This window comes from Salvelinus fontinalis, chromosome 23 (genome assembly GCF_029448725.1).
Source record: "Salvelinus fontinalis isolate EN_2023a chromosome 23, ASM2944872v1, whole genome shotgun sequence".
NCBI lineage: Eukaryota > Metazoa > Chordata > Actinopteri > Salmoniformes > Salmonidae > Salvelinus > Salvelinus fontinalis.
The window spans coordinates 26,591,342-26,603,841 of record NC_074687.1 but is presented as its reverse complement, the minus strand read 5'-3'; the positions used below and the strand labels follow the sequence as shown (position 1 = coordinate 26,603,841).

Here is a 12,500-nt window from a genome sequence, read left to right as displayed (position 1 = left end):
GCCGGAGTCCCTCAGCCCGGACCTGCCGGAGTCCCTCAGCCCGGACCTGCCGGAGTCCCTCAGCCCGGACCTGCCGGAGTCCCTCAGCCAGGACCTGCCGGAGTCCCTCAGCCAGGACCTGCCGGAGTCCCTCAGCCAGGACCTGCCGGAGTCCCTCATCCCGGTGCTGCCCCTTATCCCGGTGCTGCCCCTTCATTTAGGTGGTGTTAGTGGGAGGGTGGTCATTGGGAGGGGGATAAAGAAGCGGGGATTGATTATGGTGGGGTGGGGACCTCGCCCTCAGCCTGAGCCACCACCGTGGACAGACGCCCACCCAGACCCTCCCCTGGACTTTGTGCTGGTGCGCCCGGCGTTCGCACCTTGAGGGGGGGGTTCTGTAACGGTCCTGACCTGTTTTATGTTGTTTTTGTATGTGTTTATGGTCAGGGCGTGTGTTTTGGGTGGGCAGTCTATGTTTTGTATTTCTAGGTTGGTTTTTGTGTTCGGCCTGGTATGATTCTCAATTAGAGACAGGTGTGTATCGTTTGTCTCTAATTGAGAGTCATACTAAGGCAGCCAGGGTTTCACTGGGGTTTTGTGGGTGTTTGTTCCTGTGTCCTCACAGGACAGTTGAAGGTTAGTCTCATTTGTTGTTTTGTAGTTTTGTATTGTTTTGCTGTTTTCATTAAAAGATGGCTTATTTCCCTCAATCCGCATCTTGGTCCTATCCATGCTCCTCCTCGTTTGAGGAGGAGAACAACATTGACTGCCTTTACAGTCCCTTTGGTGTAGGGTTTCGAGGTTTGTATTCACGGACCAAATGATCTGTGTTAGTGCAGTGTACTTGAAACCCCTAGGTTTGATCGCCATCACTAGGTTCTGTATGATCACTCAGGCACATTGTGTTTGTAATTGGCCCATATAGAGAGAGCATCTAAATGCCACCGGCCAAGTATTCAGTCTGAAAGGGTTCTGTGGAAAGTGTACTGGGCGTCAGGTAGCCTAGTGGTAGAGCATTGGGCCAGTACCCGAAATGTCGCTGGTTTGAGAAATTGAGAAATCAGTTTATGTGCCCTTTAACAAGCCACTTAACCCTAATCTGCTCCAGGGACGCTGTAATACTATGGCTGACCCTGTAAATCAACACATAGAGGAGTACAATGGGCAGGAAATGACCATAGCAACCATTATATGAGCAGCCGTTATGAACAGGACATTGTTTGAGAATGTTTTGTACTCAGTGATCAATTGCAATGATAGAGTATTATACCAGTGTGTGTGGAAGCATCGGTTTAAAAGAGCACTTTAGTCAAAGGAAGGATTACTGTTATTGCATTCAACCTTACACTGACATATTGTCAGAAACCTCATGGTTTCATTGTTGCCTAGCATGCGTGGGAATCATTACTGCAGTGAATGTTGAAGATGAACACTTTCCCACTATTTGATAATCCTAGCAGAAGTCCCTATTATAAACAATGACACTGTTTCATTGGACTAACTGTGATGACCTTAACATACAAAGCATCATTGTTTAACAGGGAAGATAGAAAAGCTGTTGCTTGTCCATAGTGGAGCTGTATGTACGCAGACAAAGTCATGGTTTGGTGGTAGATAATATATCTGGGTCAACTCTACAGAGGGACAATGTCTGACGCTCAGTCAGTCGGGCTATATCACCCTCTGGTGGTGAGAAGTGGTTTTGTGACAGTCAGTATTTCACACTCATGCACTCGCTTTAGTGGACGTCAATGAACCAAACGAGTACATAAATTCACATTAATTCGATTGTGTGTCTATGAACATGAACTAATGCATGTATTGCTGCACACTAATGGGGTGGCAGCGTAGCCTAGTGGTTAGAGCGTTGGACTAGTAGCCGCAAGGTTGCAAGTTCAAATCCCCGAGCTGACAAGGTACAAATCTGTCGTTCTGCCCTTGAACAGGCAGTTAATCCACTGTTCCTAGGCCATTGAAAATAAGAATTTTTTCTTAATTGACTTGCCTAATTAAATGAAGGTAAAATTAACTAATGTTGTAAAATACTATTGTAGCTGGAAACTGCTGATTTTTATGGAATATCTACATAGAATAAATCATAAATCAAATAAATAAAAAATTGCTGTAGAGAAGCCCATTATCAGCAACCATCACTCCTGTGTTCCAATGGCACGTTGTGTTAGCTAATCCACGTTTATCATTTTAAAAGGCTAATTGATCATTAGAAAAGCCTTTTGCAATTATGTTAGCACAGCTGAAGACGGTTGTTCTGATTAAAGAAGCAATAAAACGGGCCTTCTTTAGACTAGTTGAGTATCTGGAGCATCAGCATTTGTGGATTCGATTACAGGCTCAAAATATCCAGAAACAAAGACCTTTCTTCTGAAACTCGTCAGTCTATTCTTGTTCTGAGAAATGAAGGCTATTCCATGTGAGAAATTGCCAAGAAACTGAAGATCTCGTACATCGCTGTGTACTACTCCCTTCACAGAACAGTGCAAACTGTCTCTAACCAGAATAGAAAGAGGAGTGGGAGGCCCCGGTGCAGAACTGAGCAAGAAGACAAGTACATTAGAGTGTCTAGTTTGAGAAACAGACACCGCACAAGTCCTCAACTGGCAGCTTCATTAAATAGTACCAGCAAAACACCAGTCTCAACGTCAACAGTGAAGAGGCGACTCCGGGATGCTGGCCTTCTAGACAGAGCTGCACATTTTGAGCCTGTAATAGAACCTACAAATGCTCACATACTCAACTAGTCTAAAGAAGGCCAGTTTATTGCTTATTTAATCAGGACAAACAGTTTTCAGCTGTGCTAATATTATCGCAAAAGGGTTTTCTAATGATCAATTAGCCTTTTAAAATGATAAACTTGGATTAGCTAACACAACGTGCCATTGGAACACAGGGGTGATGGTTGCTGATAATGGTTCTCTGTATGCCTATGTAGATATTCCATAAAAAATCAGCCGTTTCCAGCTACAATAGTCATTTACAACATTAACAATGTCTACACTGTATTTCTGATCAATTTGATGTTATTTTAATGGACAAAAATGTGCTTTTCTTTCAAAAACAATACAATTTCTGAGTGACCCAAAAATTTTGAATGGTAGTGTACAAACTGAATAAAAATATTAAAGCGTTATGCAACAATTTCAAAGATTTTACTGAATTATATTAATTATAGAAATCAGTCATTTTACATGAATTCATTAGGCCCTAATCTATGGATTTCACGTGACTGAAATACAGATATGCATCTATTGGTCACAGACACCTTTAAAAAAGAGGGTTGGATCAGAAAACCAGTCAGTATCTGGTGTGACCACCATTTGCCTCATTCAGCACGACACATCTCCTTCTCATAGAGGAGATCAGGATGTTAATTGTGGAATGTTGTACCACTCCTCTTCAATGGCTGTGCGGAGTTGCTGGACATTCACGGGAACTTGAACACGCTGTTGTACACGTCAATCCAGAGCATCCCAAACATGCTCAATGGGTGACATGTCTGGTGGGTATGCAGGCTATGGAAGAACTGGGACATTTTCAGCTTCCAGGAATTGTGTACAGATTCTTGCGCCATGGGGCTGTGCATTATCATGCTGAAACATGAGGTCATGGTGGAGGATGAATGGCACGACAACGGGCCTCAGGATCTCATCACGGTTTCTCTGTGCATTCAAATTGCCATTAATAAAATGCTATTGTGTTCATTGTCCGTATCTTATATCTGCCCATATCATAACACCACCGCCACCATGGGGCAGTCTGTTCACAACATAGACATCCGCAAACTGCTTGCCCGCACAATGCCATACACGTGATCTGTGGCTGTGAGGCTGGTTGGACGTACCGCCAAATTCTCTTAAACGACATTAGAGGCAGCTTATGGTAAAGCAATTAACATTAAATTCTCTGGCAACAGCTTTGGTGGACATTCATGCAGTCAGCATGCCAATTGCACTGTCCCTCAAAACTTGAGACATCTGTGGCATTGTGTTGTGTGACAAAACGGCACATTTTATTGTGGCCTTGTATTGTCCCCAGCACAAGTTGCACCTGTGTAATGATCATGCTGTTTAATCAGCTTCTTGATATGCCACACCTGTCAGGTGGATTGATTATTTTGGCAAAGGCTCACTAACAGGGATATAAACACATTTGTGAGCAAAATCTGAGAGAAATAAACTTTTGGTACGGATGGAAAATTTCTGGGGTCTTTTATTTCAGCTCATGAAATGTGGGACCAACACTTTACATGTTGCATTTATATTTCTGTTCAGTGTAAATACTGTATATTTAGTCCAGAAAGGAACAGTGTCTATATGGGTAGTTGTATGGTACAGTATATTATTATTAATTGTATTATTGTTATTATTGTTACTATTATTATGGTGTGATTTCAGTGCCAACAGAAATGGTATGTTGTGGTGGCTTGTAGGTGAACTGTATCCTGGAGGCGTTTGGTCATGCCAGTACTCCTGTGAATGACAACTCCAGTCGCTTCATTAAACTCCTCAGCCTGCAGTACTGTGACAAGAGAAGGACACTACTCAGAGGTACACATACACACAACTGCACCTTTACCCAGTATTGAAAGGAAGTTTGATGTATGGCCAGCAGGGGGGAGAACAACTCTATGAGTAAACCTGTCGACCATCAATGTCTGTCTTCCCCTTTGAACCACATTGAGGTAGATATATTTACTCATACGTAATGGCTGTGTATGAAAGTTGCATTTTAATTAAGGTCACTCAAGTTTTTTGTTTGAATAATTTGGTCTGTGGTCTGTGTTTAAGAATCTTGAGTACACATTGGTATCCTAATGGATGATTCTCGTAGGATTGTAATGATTGTGTAGGTTTATATAGGTCTTCATATACTGTATATTAGGTGTGTGTGTGTGCCTACTGCTGGTTACATTTGGTTTATAGCTTATTGACAGAGCATGTGTTATTATGTGGATTACATGTGTGTGTGTGTGTGTGTGTGTGTGTGTGTGTGTGTGTGTGTGTGTGTGTGTGTGTGTGTGTGTGTGTGTGTGTGTGTGTGTGTGTGTGTGTGTGTGTGTGTGTGCGCGTGCGTGTGTGTGTGTTTAGCGCGGATATACACATACATGCTGGAGAAGTCCCGGGTGGTCCACCTGCCCAGTCAGCAACACAACTTCAACATCTTCTACCTGATGGCTGAAGGCTTGTCGCCTGAGGAGAAGTGTACCCTGTACCTCAACAATGTCCTAGCTCACAGGTCTGTACCTCAACAACGTCCTAGCTCACAGGTCTGTACCTCAACAACATCCTAGCTCACAGGTCTGTACCTTAACAACGTCCTAGCTCACAGGTCTGTACCTCAACAACGTCCTAGCTCACAGGTCTGTACCTCAACAACATCCTAGCTCACAGGTCTGTACCTCAACAACGTCCTAGCTCACAGGTCTGTACCTCAACAACGTCCTAGCTCACAGGTCTGTACCTCAACAACATCCTAGCTCACAGGTCTGTACCTCAACAACGTCCTAGCTCACAGGTCTGTACCTCACCAACATCCTAGCTCACAGGTCTGTACCTCAACAATGTCCTGGCTCACAGGTCTGTACCTCAACAACGTCCTAGCTCACAGGTCTGTACCTCAACAACATCCTAGCTCACAGGTCTGTACCTCAACAATGTCCTAGCTCACAGGTCTGTACCTTAACAACGTCCTAGCTCACAGGTCTGTACCTCAACAATGTCCTAGCTCACAGGTCTGTCTGTACCTCAACAACGTCCTAGCTCACAGGTCTGTACCTCAACAACGTCCTAGCTCACAGGTCTGTACCTCAACAATGTCCTAGCTCACAAGTCTGTACCTCAACAACATCCTAGCTCACAGGTCTGTACCTCAACAACGTCCTAGCTCACAGGTCTGTACCTCAACAACGTCCTAGCTTACAGGTCTGTCTGTACCTCAACAACGTCCTAGCTCACAGGTCTGTCTGTACCTCAACAACGTCCTAGCTCACAGGTCTGTCTGTACCTCAACAACGTCCTAGCTCACAGGTCCGTACCTCAACAACGTCCTAGCTCACAGGTCTGTCTGTACCTCAACACGTCCTAGCTCACAGGTCCGTACCTCAACAACGTCCTAGATCACAGGTCCGTACCTCAACAACGTCCTAGCTCTCAGGTCCCGTACCTCAACAATGTCCTAGATCACAGGTAATACGGCCAGGCAGGTTACAGTAATTTAGGAAGATATCTAGTTAAACACATCAACACCAGCCCTTCCTCTAGCTAACAGGTGACCGAGGGGGGGGCTCCCATATCTCTGGGTTTCCACTGATAGTCCAGCCACAAAGTAAAAAAATATTTAAAACAAAAATGTGCTAATTGGTCTTAATTTAAAGTTAGGGTAAGGCATAAAGTTAGAAGTGTGGTTGAGGTTATGGTTAAGGTTGGGTTTCAAATCAAATTTTAAAGAAGATTGTAGGAATAGAAGGGGGGTTATTACTTTGTAGCTGTAGTAAGTAGTGTGGTAATGCAGATTGACCACATTTCCTCTATAAAATGAGTGTCTGTACTACACACGCACACTCATGATTTACATCCCCATGGGAGATACTACGTTCTACAAACTCAGCATGAGAGCGAGGGTTATCAAACATGAATAAGGTCAAAGTAAGTGTGTGTGTGTGTGTGTGTGTGTGTGTGTGTGTGTGTGTGTGTGTGTGTGTGTGTGTGTGTGTGTGTGTGTGTGTGTGTGTGTGTGTGTGTGTGTGTGTGTGTGTGTGTGTGTGTGTGTGAGAGAGAGACAGAGAGAGAGAGAGAGAGAGACGCACTCATGCGTGCATTCAGGCGTGTGTAGTGTGTGTCAGTATTGCATAACCCCCATTGAAAGTCAGTCTAATATCCAGTGACCTGGATGGGGTGTTCTGGAGCCTGGTAAACACGCTATAGCCCCTGACTCAATGCTGAAAGTGCGTGATCAAAAGCCCTACAACACGAGCCCATTTGGGGACCCCTCCTTTCTCCCCCTCCCCACCCCCCAAGACATACCCCCCAAGACATCCCACCAGAGGTCTCTTCACAGTCCCCAAGTCCAGAACAGACTTTTTGTATTGTAGATATGTGGTAGTAGATTAGTGGCCTGAGGGCACACTTAATGTGTTGTGAAAGGTGTTATGAAATACAATGTCACGTAATATGTTTAATTGTATATTCCGGGCTTTATGTTGCGGGAGCCGAGGAAGAGTAGCTGCTGATTTGGCAGGAACTAACAGACATCCTTAATAAATACAAATACAAAATGCCCTTCCTTTCTCTGGAGGAGAGTGCTCTGACTGGTTAAAAGTCACTCTGCTTGAGAACACCTGCTAAACAACCATGCTGCGCCTCCCGGGTGGCGCAGTGGTCTAGGGCACTGCATCGCAGTGCTAGCTGCGCCACCGGAGTCTCTGGGTTCGCGCCCAGGCTCTGTCGCAGCCGGCCGCAACCGGGAGGTCCGTGGGGCGACGCACAATTGGCATAGCGTCGTCCGGGTTAGGGAGGGTTTGGCCGGTAGGGATATCCTTGTCTCAGTATGTAAAAATGTAATAAAATGTATGCACTCTACTGTAAGTCGCTCTGGAAAGAACGTCTGCTAAATGACTAAAATGTAAAATGTAATGCTTTAAATACGTTTGACATGCTCTAAAATGATGTTTTTGTTTGGAGTGGCTGCAGATCCAAGTTCTCTGGACCTCTCTCCCAGACAGCTAAAGGTCCGAAGCTTCTACACATGTGCATGATTCTGTACTTTACACACAATCTCTGCTCTACTCGTTCGGCTGCTCAGCTGGAAAATATTGCTTGTTTAATAACATTAATAACGTTAAACGAGATTACACAATGATAGTATTCTACATAACAGAACCAGATATAATGGCATAGTATAATGTTACTGTAAGACAAAAAAAAAAAAATATTCTGAGATTTTAGGATGATTCTGCAAATGGTCACATATAATCAATCAAGTTTTACCGGTGAAACGTCCATGCAGCATCTGCATGCCACCCATTTGAGTTATCGACAGTGTTGTTTTGAAAGTAGCCTACAGTGGTGTTTTGAATTATGTACAGTGTGCAAACTGTAGAGCAGATGGTGTTAACAAACTGTAGAGCAGATGGTGTTAACAAACTGTAGAGCAGATGGTGTTAACAAACTGTAGAGCAGATGGTGTTAACAAACTGTAGAGCAGATGGTGTTAACAAACTGTAGAGCAGATGGTGTTAACAAACTGTAGAGCAGATGGTGTTAACAAACTGTAGAGCAGATGGTGTTAACAAACTGTACAGCAAATGGTGTTAACAAATTGTAGAGCAGATGGTGTTAACAAACTGTAGAGCAGATGGTGTTAACAAACTGTAGCAAACCTGTGTTTTGTTTCAATCAAAGCAGATAGATACACTGCATTACCAAAGTATGTGGATACCTGCTCGTCAAACGTCTCATTCTAAAATCATGGGCATTAATATGGAGTTGGTCCCCCCTTTTCTGCTATGACAGCCTCAAGTCTTCTGAGGAGGCTTTCCGCTAGATGTTGTAACATTGTTGCGAGGACATGCTTCCATTCAGCCCCAAGAGAATTAGTGAGGTCGGGTCACTGATGTTGGGTGATTAGGCCTGGCTCACAGTCAGCATTCAATTCATCCCAAAGGTGTTTGATGGGGTTGAGGTCAGGGCTCTGACAAACCATTTCTGTATGGACCTCGCTTTGTGCACAGGTGGATTGTCATGCTGAAACATGAAAGGGCCTTCCCCAAACTGTTGCCACAAAGTTGGAAGCCCAGAATTGTATAGATTGTCATTGTATGCTGGAGAATTAAGTTTTCCCTTCATTGGAACTAAGTAGCCTAGCCCGAACAATGAAAAACAGCCCCAGACCATTATACCTCCTCCACCATACTTTACAGTTGGCACTATTCATTCGGGCAGGTAGCGTTCTCCTGGCATCCGCCAAACCCAGATTCGTCCGTCGGACTGCCAGATGGTAAAGCCTAATTCATCTCTCAAGAGAACACGTTTCCACTGCTCCAGAGTCCTATGATGGCGAGCTTTACACCACTCCAGCTGATGCTTGGCATTGCTCATGGTGATCTTAGGCTTGTGTGCAGCTGCTTGACCATGGAAATTTCATGAAGCTCTTAACAAATTGTTCTTGTGCTGACGTTTCTTCCAGAGGCTGTTTGGAACTCGGTAGTGAGTGATGCAAACGAGGACTGACCATTTTTAAGCGCTAAGAGCTTCAGCACTCGGCGGTCCCGTTCTGTGGGCTTGTGTGGCCCACCACTTTGTGGCTGAGCCATTGTTGCTCCTAAACGTTTCCACTTCACAAAATCAGCACTTTCAGTTCACCAGGGCAGCTCTAGCAGGACAGAAATTTTACAAACTGACTTGTTGGAAAGGTGGCATCCTATGACGGTGCCACGTTGAAAGTCACTGAGTTTTTCAGTCAGGTAATTCTACTGCCAATGTTTGTCTATGAAGATTGCATAGCTGTTTGCTCAATTTTATACACCTGTCAGCAACAGGTTTTGCTGAACTAGCTGAATCCACTCATTTGAAGGGGTATTCACATACTTTTGTATAGTGTATTTTGCCTAGTGGCACATTTTTGCCGCATAAGCGAAAATTGCGACCATGGATGCAATCAGCCTAAAATCTCATTAGAAATCAGGTGGTGTTTTTTGTTTTACACGAACATTATACTATGCTATTATATTCCTTCTATAATTATATCATTATGTGATCTTGAACACATTGATTCAGCTTTGATCTAACTTTATTTAACGAGCACCATGAGAAGCCTTTTCTCTGTAAAGCAGAGACTGTGTGTAAAGTACAGAATCCTGCACGTGTAGAAGCTTCGGACCTTTAGCTGTCTGGGAAAGAGGTCCAGAGAACTTGGATCTGCAGCCACTGCCTTTTTTGTTTCAGGTCCATAATATGTGCAGTTCCTCATCGATACAATGCAGAATGTTTATAATGTGCCAACTCTCTCCTCTCTCTCTCTCTATGTGTAGTTATCTGAGAGGTTTCTCTGTACTGTAGATTAGAATGTCTTTCGTGTAGAGCATGATACGTCGATCTGTCTAGTATCTGTCTCCCTAGATACCTGACTGCTGGTTTTCTCTGCACTGTACTGTACCGTACTGCAGTCACTAGTCTTTGTCTGTGTCTCTCTAGGTACCTGAGTGCAGGTGTTCCAGCAGTAGATTCCCCTCCTGTGGCCACTGCCTCAACTCAGAGTAGAGACCGTCTCACTGCAATCAAACAGGCCCTCAGAGCACTGGGCTTCAATAAACTGGTATGATTACACTGTGTGTGTGTGTGTGTGTGTGTGTGTGTGTGTGTGTGTGTGTGTGTGTGTGTGTGTGTGTGTGTGTGTGCGTGCATGCGTACAGACTGTACTGTCCCTTGGCTGTCCCTTGTCTGGTATGTGGTCAGTCTGACTGTGGACAGACTGTGGACAGACTGTGGACAGACTGTGGACAGTTCTCAGCACATTATAACCATCTATTTATAGGCTCCAGTCAGCATCTGTCAGCAGTGAGTGACACCATCTCACCTTTTAATCCCACCCACAACCAGCAGCTTATACTGTAGGATGGTGGCAGGGGGCAAGGGTACTTCCTGGGGGAGAGATAGACGGGGGAGATTGACATGGGGAGAGAGGGGGGGGGGTAGAGGCGGGGGATGATAGAGTGAGACAGAGAGGGGGTTAGAGAGAGAAAGAGAGAGAGAAGAGAGAGAGAGACTACCCATGGGTGTCTCTAAACCCTTGTTGGGGGATGACTGACAGCCCAGACCCAAAGGTCAATCCTCATTAAGAGCCTCTATCGGTAATGTCTTCTCCTCCCCTACTGCAGGACGCTATACAATGTAGAGAGAGGGAGAGAAATGAGAGACATAGGCTCTTAATGAGGATTGACCTTTTGGGATGTGCTGTCTGGGACTCTGGGCTGTCTCAACAAGGTATGAGTGTCAGACAGTGACTAATAACTGGGTTTATCTCACTGAAATCAGCTCCTGTTAACACAACACACACACACTGAGGGAGGGAGGGAGGGAGGGAGGGAGGGAGGGAGGGAGGGAGGGAGGGAGGGAGGGAGGGAGGGAGGGATATTTCCCTCAGATTACACCGACCCATAAAGAATTTGAATACAAATCCAATTTTGATAACTCCCATATCTATTTGGTGAAAAACCACAGTGTTCCATCACAGCAGCAAGATTTGTGACCTGTAGCCACCAGAAAAGGTCAACCAGTGAAGAACAAACACCCTTGTAAACACAACCTATATTTATCTTTATTTATTTTCCCTTTTGTACTTTAACCATTTGCACATCACTACAACACTGTATATATACATTTGAAATGTCGTTATTCTTTTGGAACTTTTGTAAGTGTAATGTTTACTGTAAATTTTTTCTTTTATATTTCACTTTTGTTTAGAGAGAGAGATAGAGAGAGAGGTTGGGGAAGGAAGGGAGAGAGACAGAGGGAGAATTGATGAAGAAGAGATTGGAGGAGAAAGGAGAAAGGTTAGGTATGGAGAAAGGTTAGGTAAAGAGAAAGGTTAGGCAAGGAGAAAGGTTAGGTAAGGAGAAAGGTTAGGTAAGGAGAAAGGTTAGGTAAGGAGAAAGGTTAGGTAAGGAGAAAGGTTAGGTAAGGAGAAAGGTTAGGTAAGGAGAAAGGTTAGGTAAGGAGAAAGGTTAGGTAAGGTGAAAGGTTAGGTAAGGAGAAAGGTTAGGTAAGGAGAAAGGTTAGGTAAGGAGAAAGGTTAGGTAAGGAGAAAGGTTAGGTAAGGAGAAAGGTTAGGTAAGGAGAAAGGTTAGGTAAGGAGAAATGTTAGGTAAGGAGAAAGGTTAGGTAAGGAGAAAGGTTAGGTAAGGAGAAAGGTTAGGTAAGGAGAAAGGTTAGGTAAGGAGATTGAAGGGAGAGGAGTGGACGGGCGGCTCTCTGTCTCTCTGTCTGCTTGTCTGTCTGTCTGTCTGTCTGCCTGTCTAACTGCCTGTCTGCCTGTCTGCCTGTCTGTCTGCCTGTCTGTCTGTCTGTCTGTCTGTCTGTCTGTCTGTCTGTCTGTCTGCCTGCCCGCCCGCCTGCCTGTCTGTCTATCTATCTATCTATCTTTCTCTCAATTTCAATGTAAGGGCTTTATTGGCATGGGAAACATATGTTAACATTACCAAGGCAAGTGAACTAGATAATAAAAAAAAGAGAAATTAACTAACATTTACAGTAAACATCTCTCTCTCTCTCTCTCTCTCTCTCTCTCTGTAGTTGAAGTATGAAATAAATATAGGTTGTATTTACAATGGTGTTTGTGCTCCACTGGTGGCCTTTCTATCATGGCTACGGGCCACACATCTTGCTGCTGTGATGGAACACTGTGGAATTTCACTTAACAGATGGGGGAGTTTATCAATGTTTGATTTGTTTTAGAATTCTTTGTGGATCTGTGTAATCTGAGGGAAATATGTATCTCTAATGTGGTCA

General features: G+C 44.2%; 1 protein-coding gene across 2 annotated transcripts in view; it reads left to right on the top strand.

Annotated features, from left to right (window-relative positions):
• Positions 1-12,500, top strand: part of LOC129821073 (unconventional myosin-XVI-like) — a 221,471-nt gene that overhangs the window by 187,825 nt on the left and 21,146 nt on the right. For both annotated transcript variants that reach the window (XM_055878332.1, XM_055878333.1), the window contains exons 15-17: positions 4,427-4,544; positions 5,085-5,232; positions 10,188-10,308. In XM_055878332.1, the coding sequence (XP_055734307.1) occupies positions 4,427-4,544; positions 5,085-5,232; positions 10,188-10,308 (387 nt within the window). The remainder of the gene's footprint in view (positions 1-4,426; positions 4,545-5,084; positions 5,233-10,187; positions 10,309-12,500) is intronic.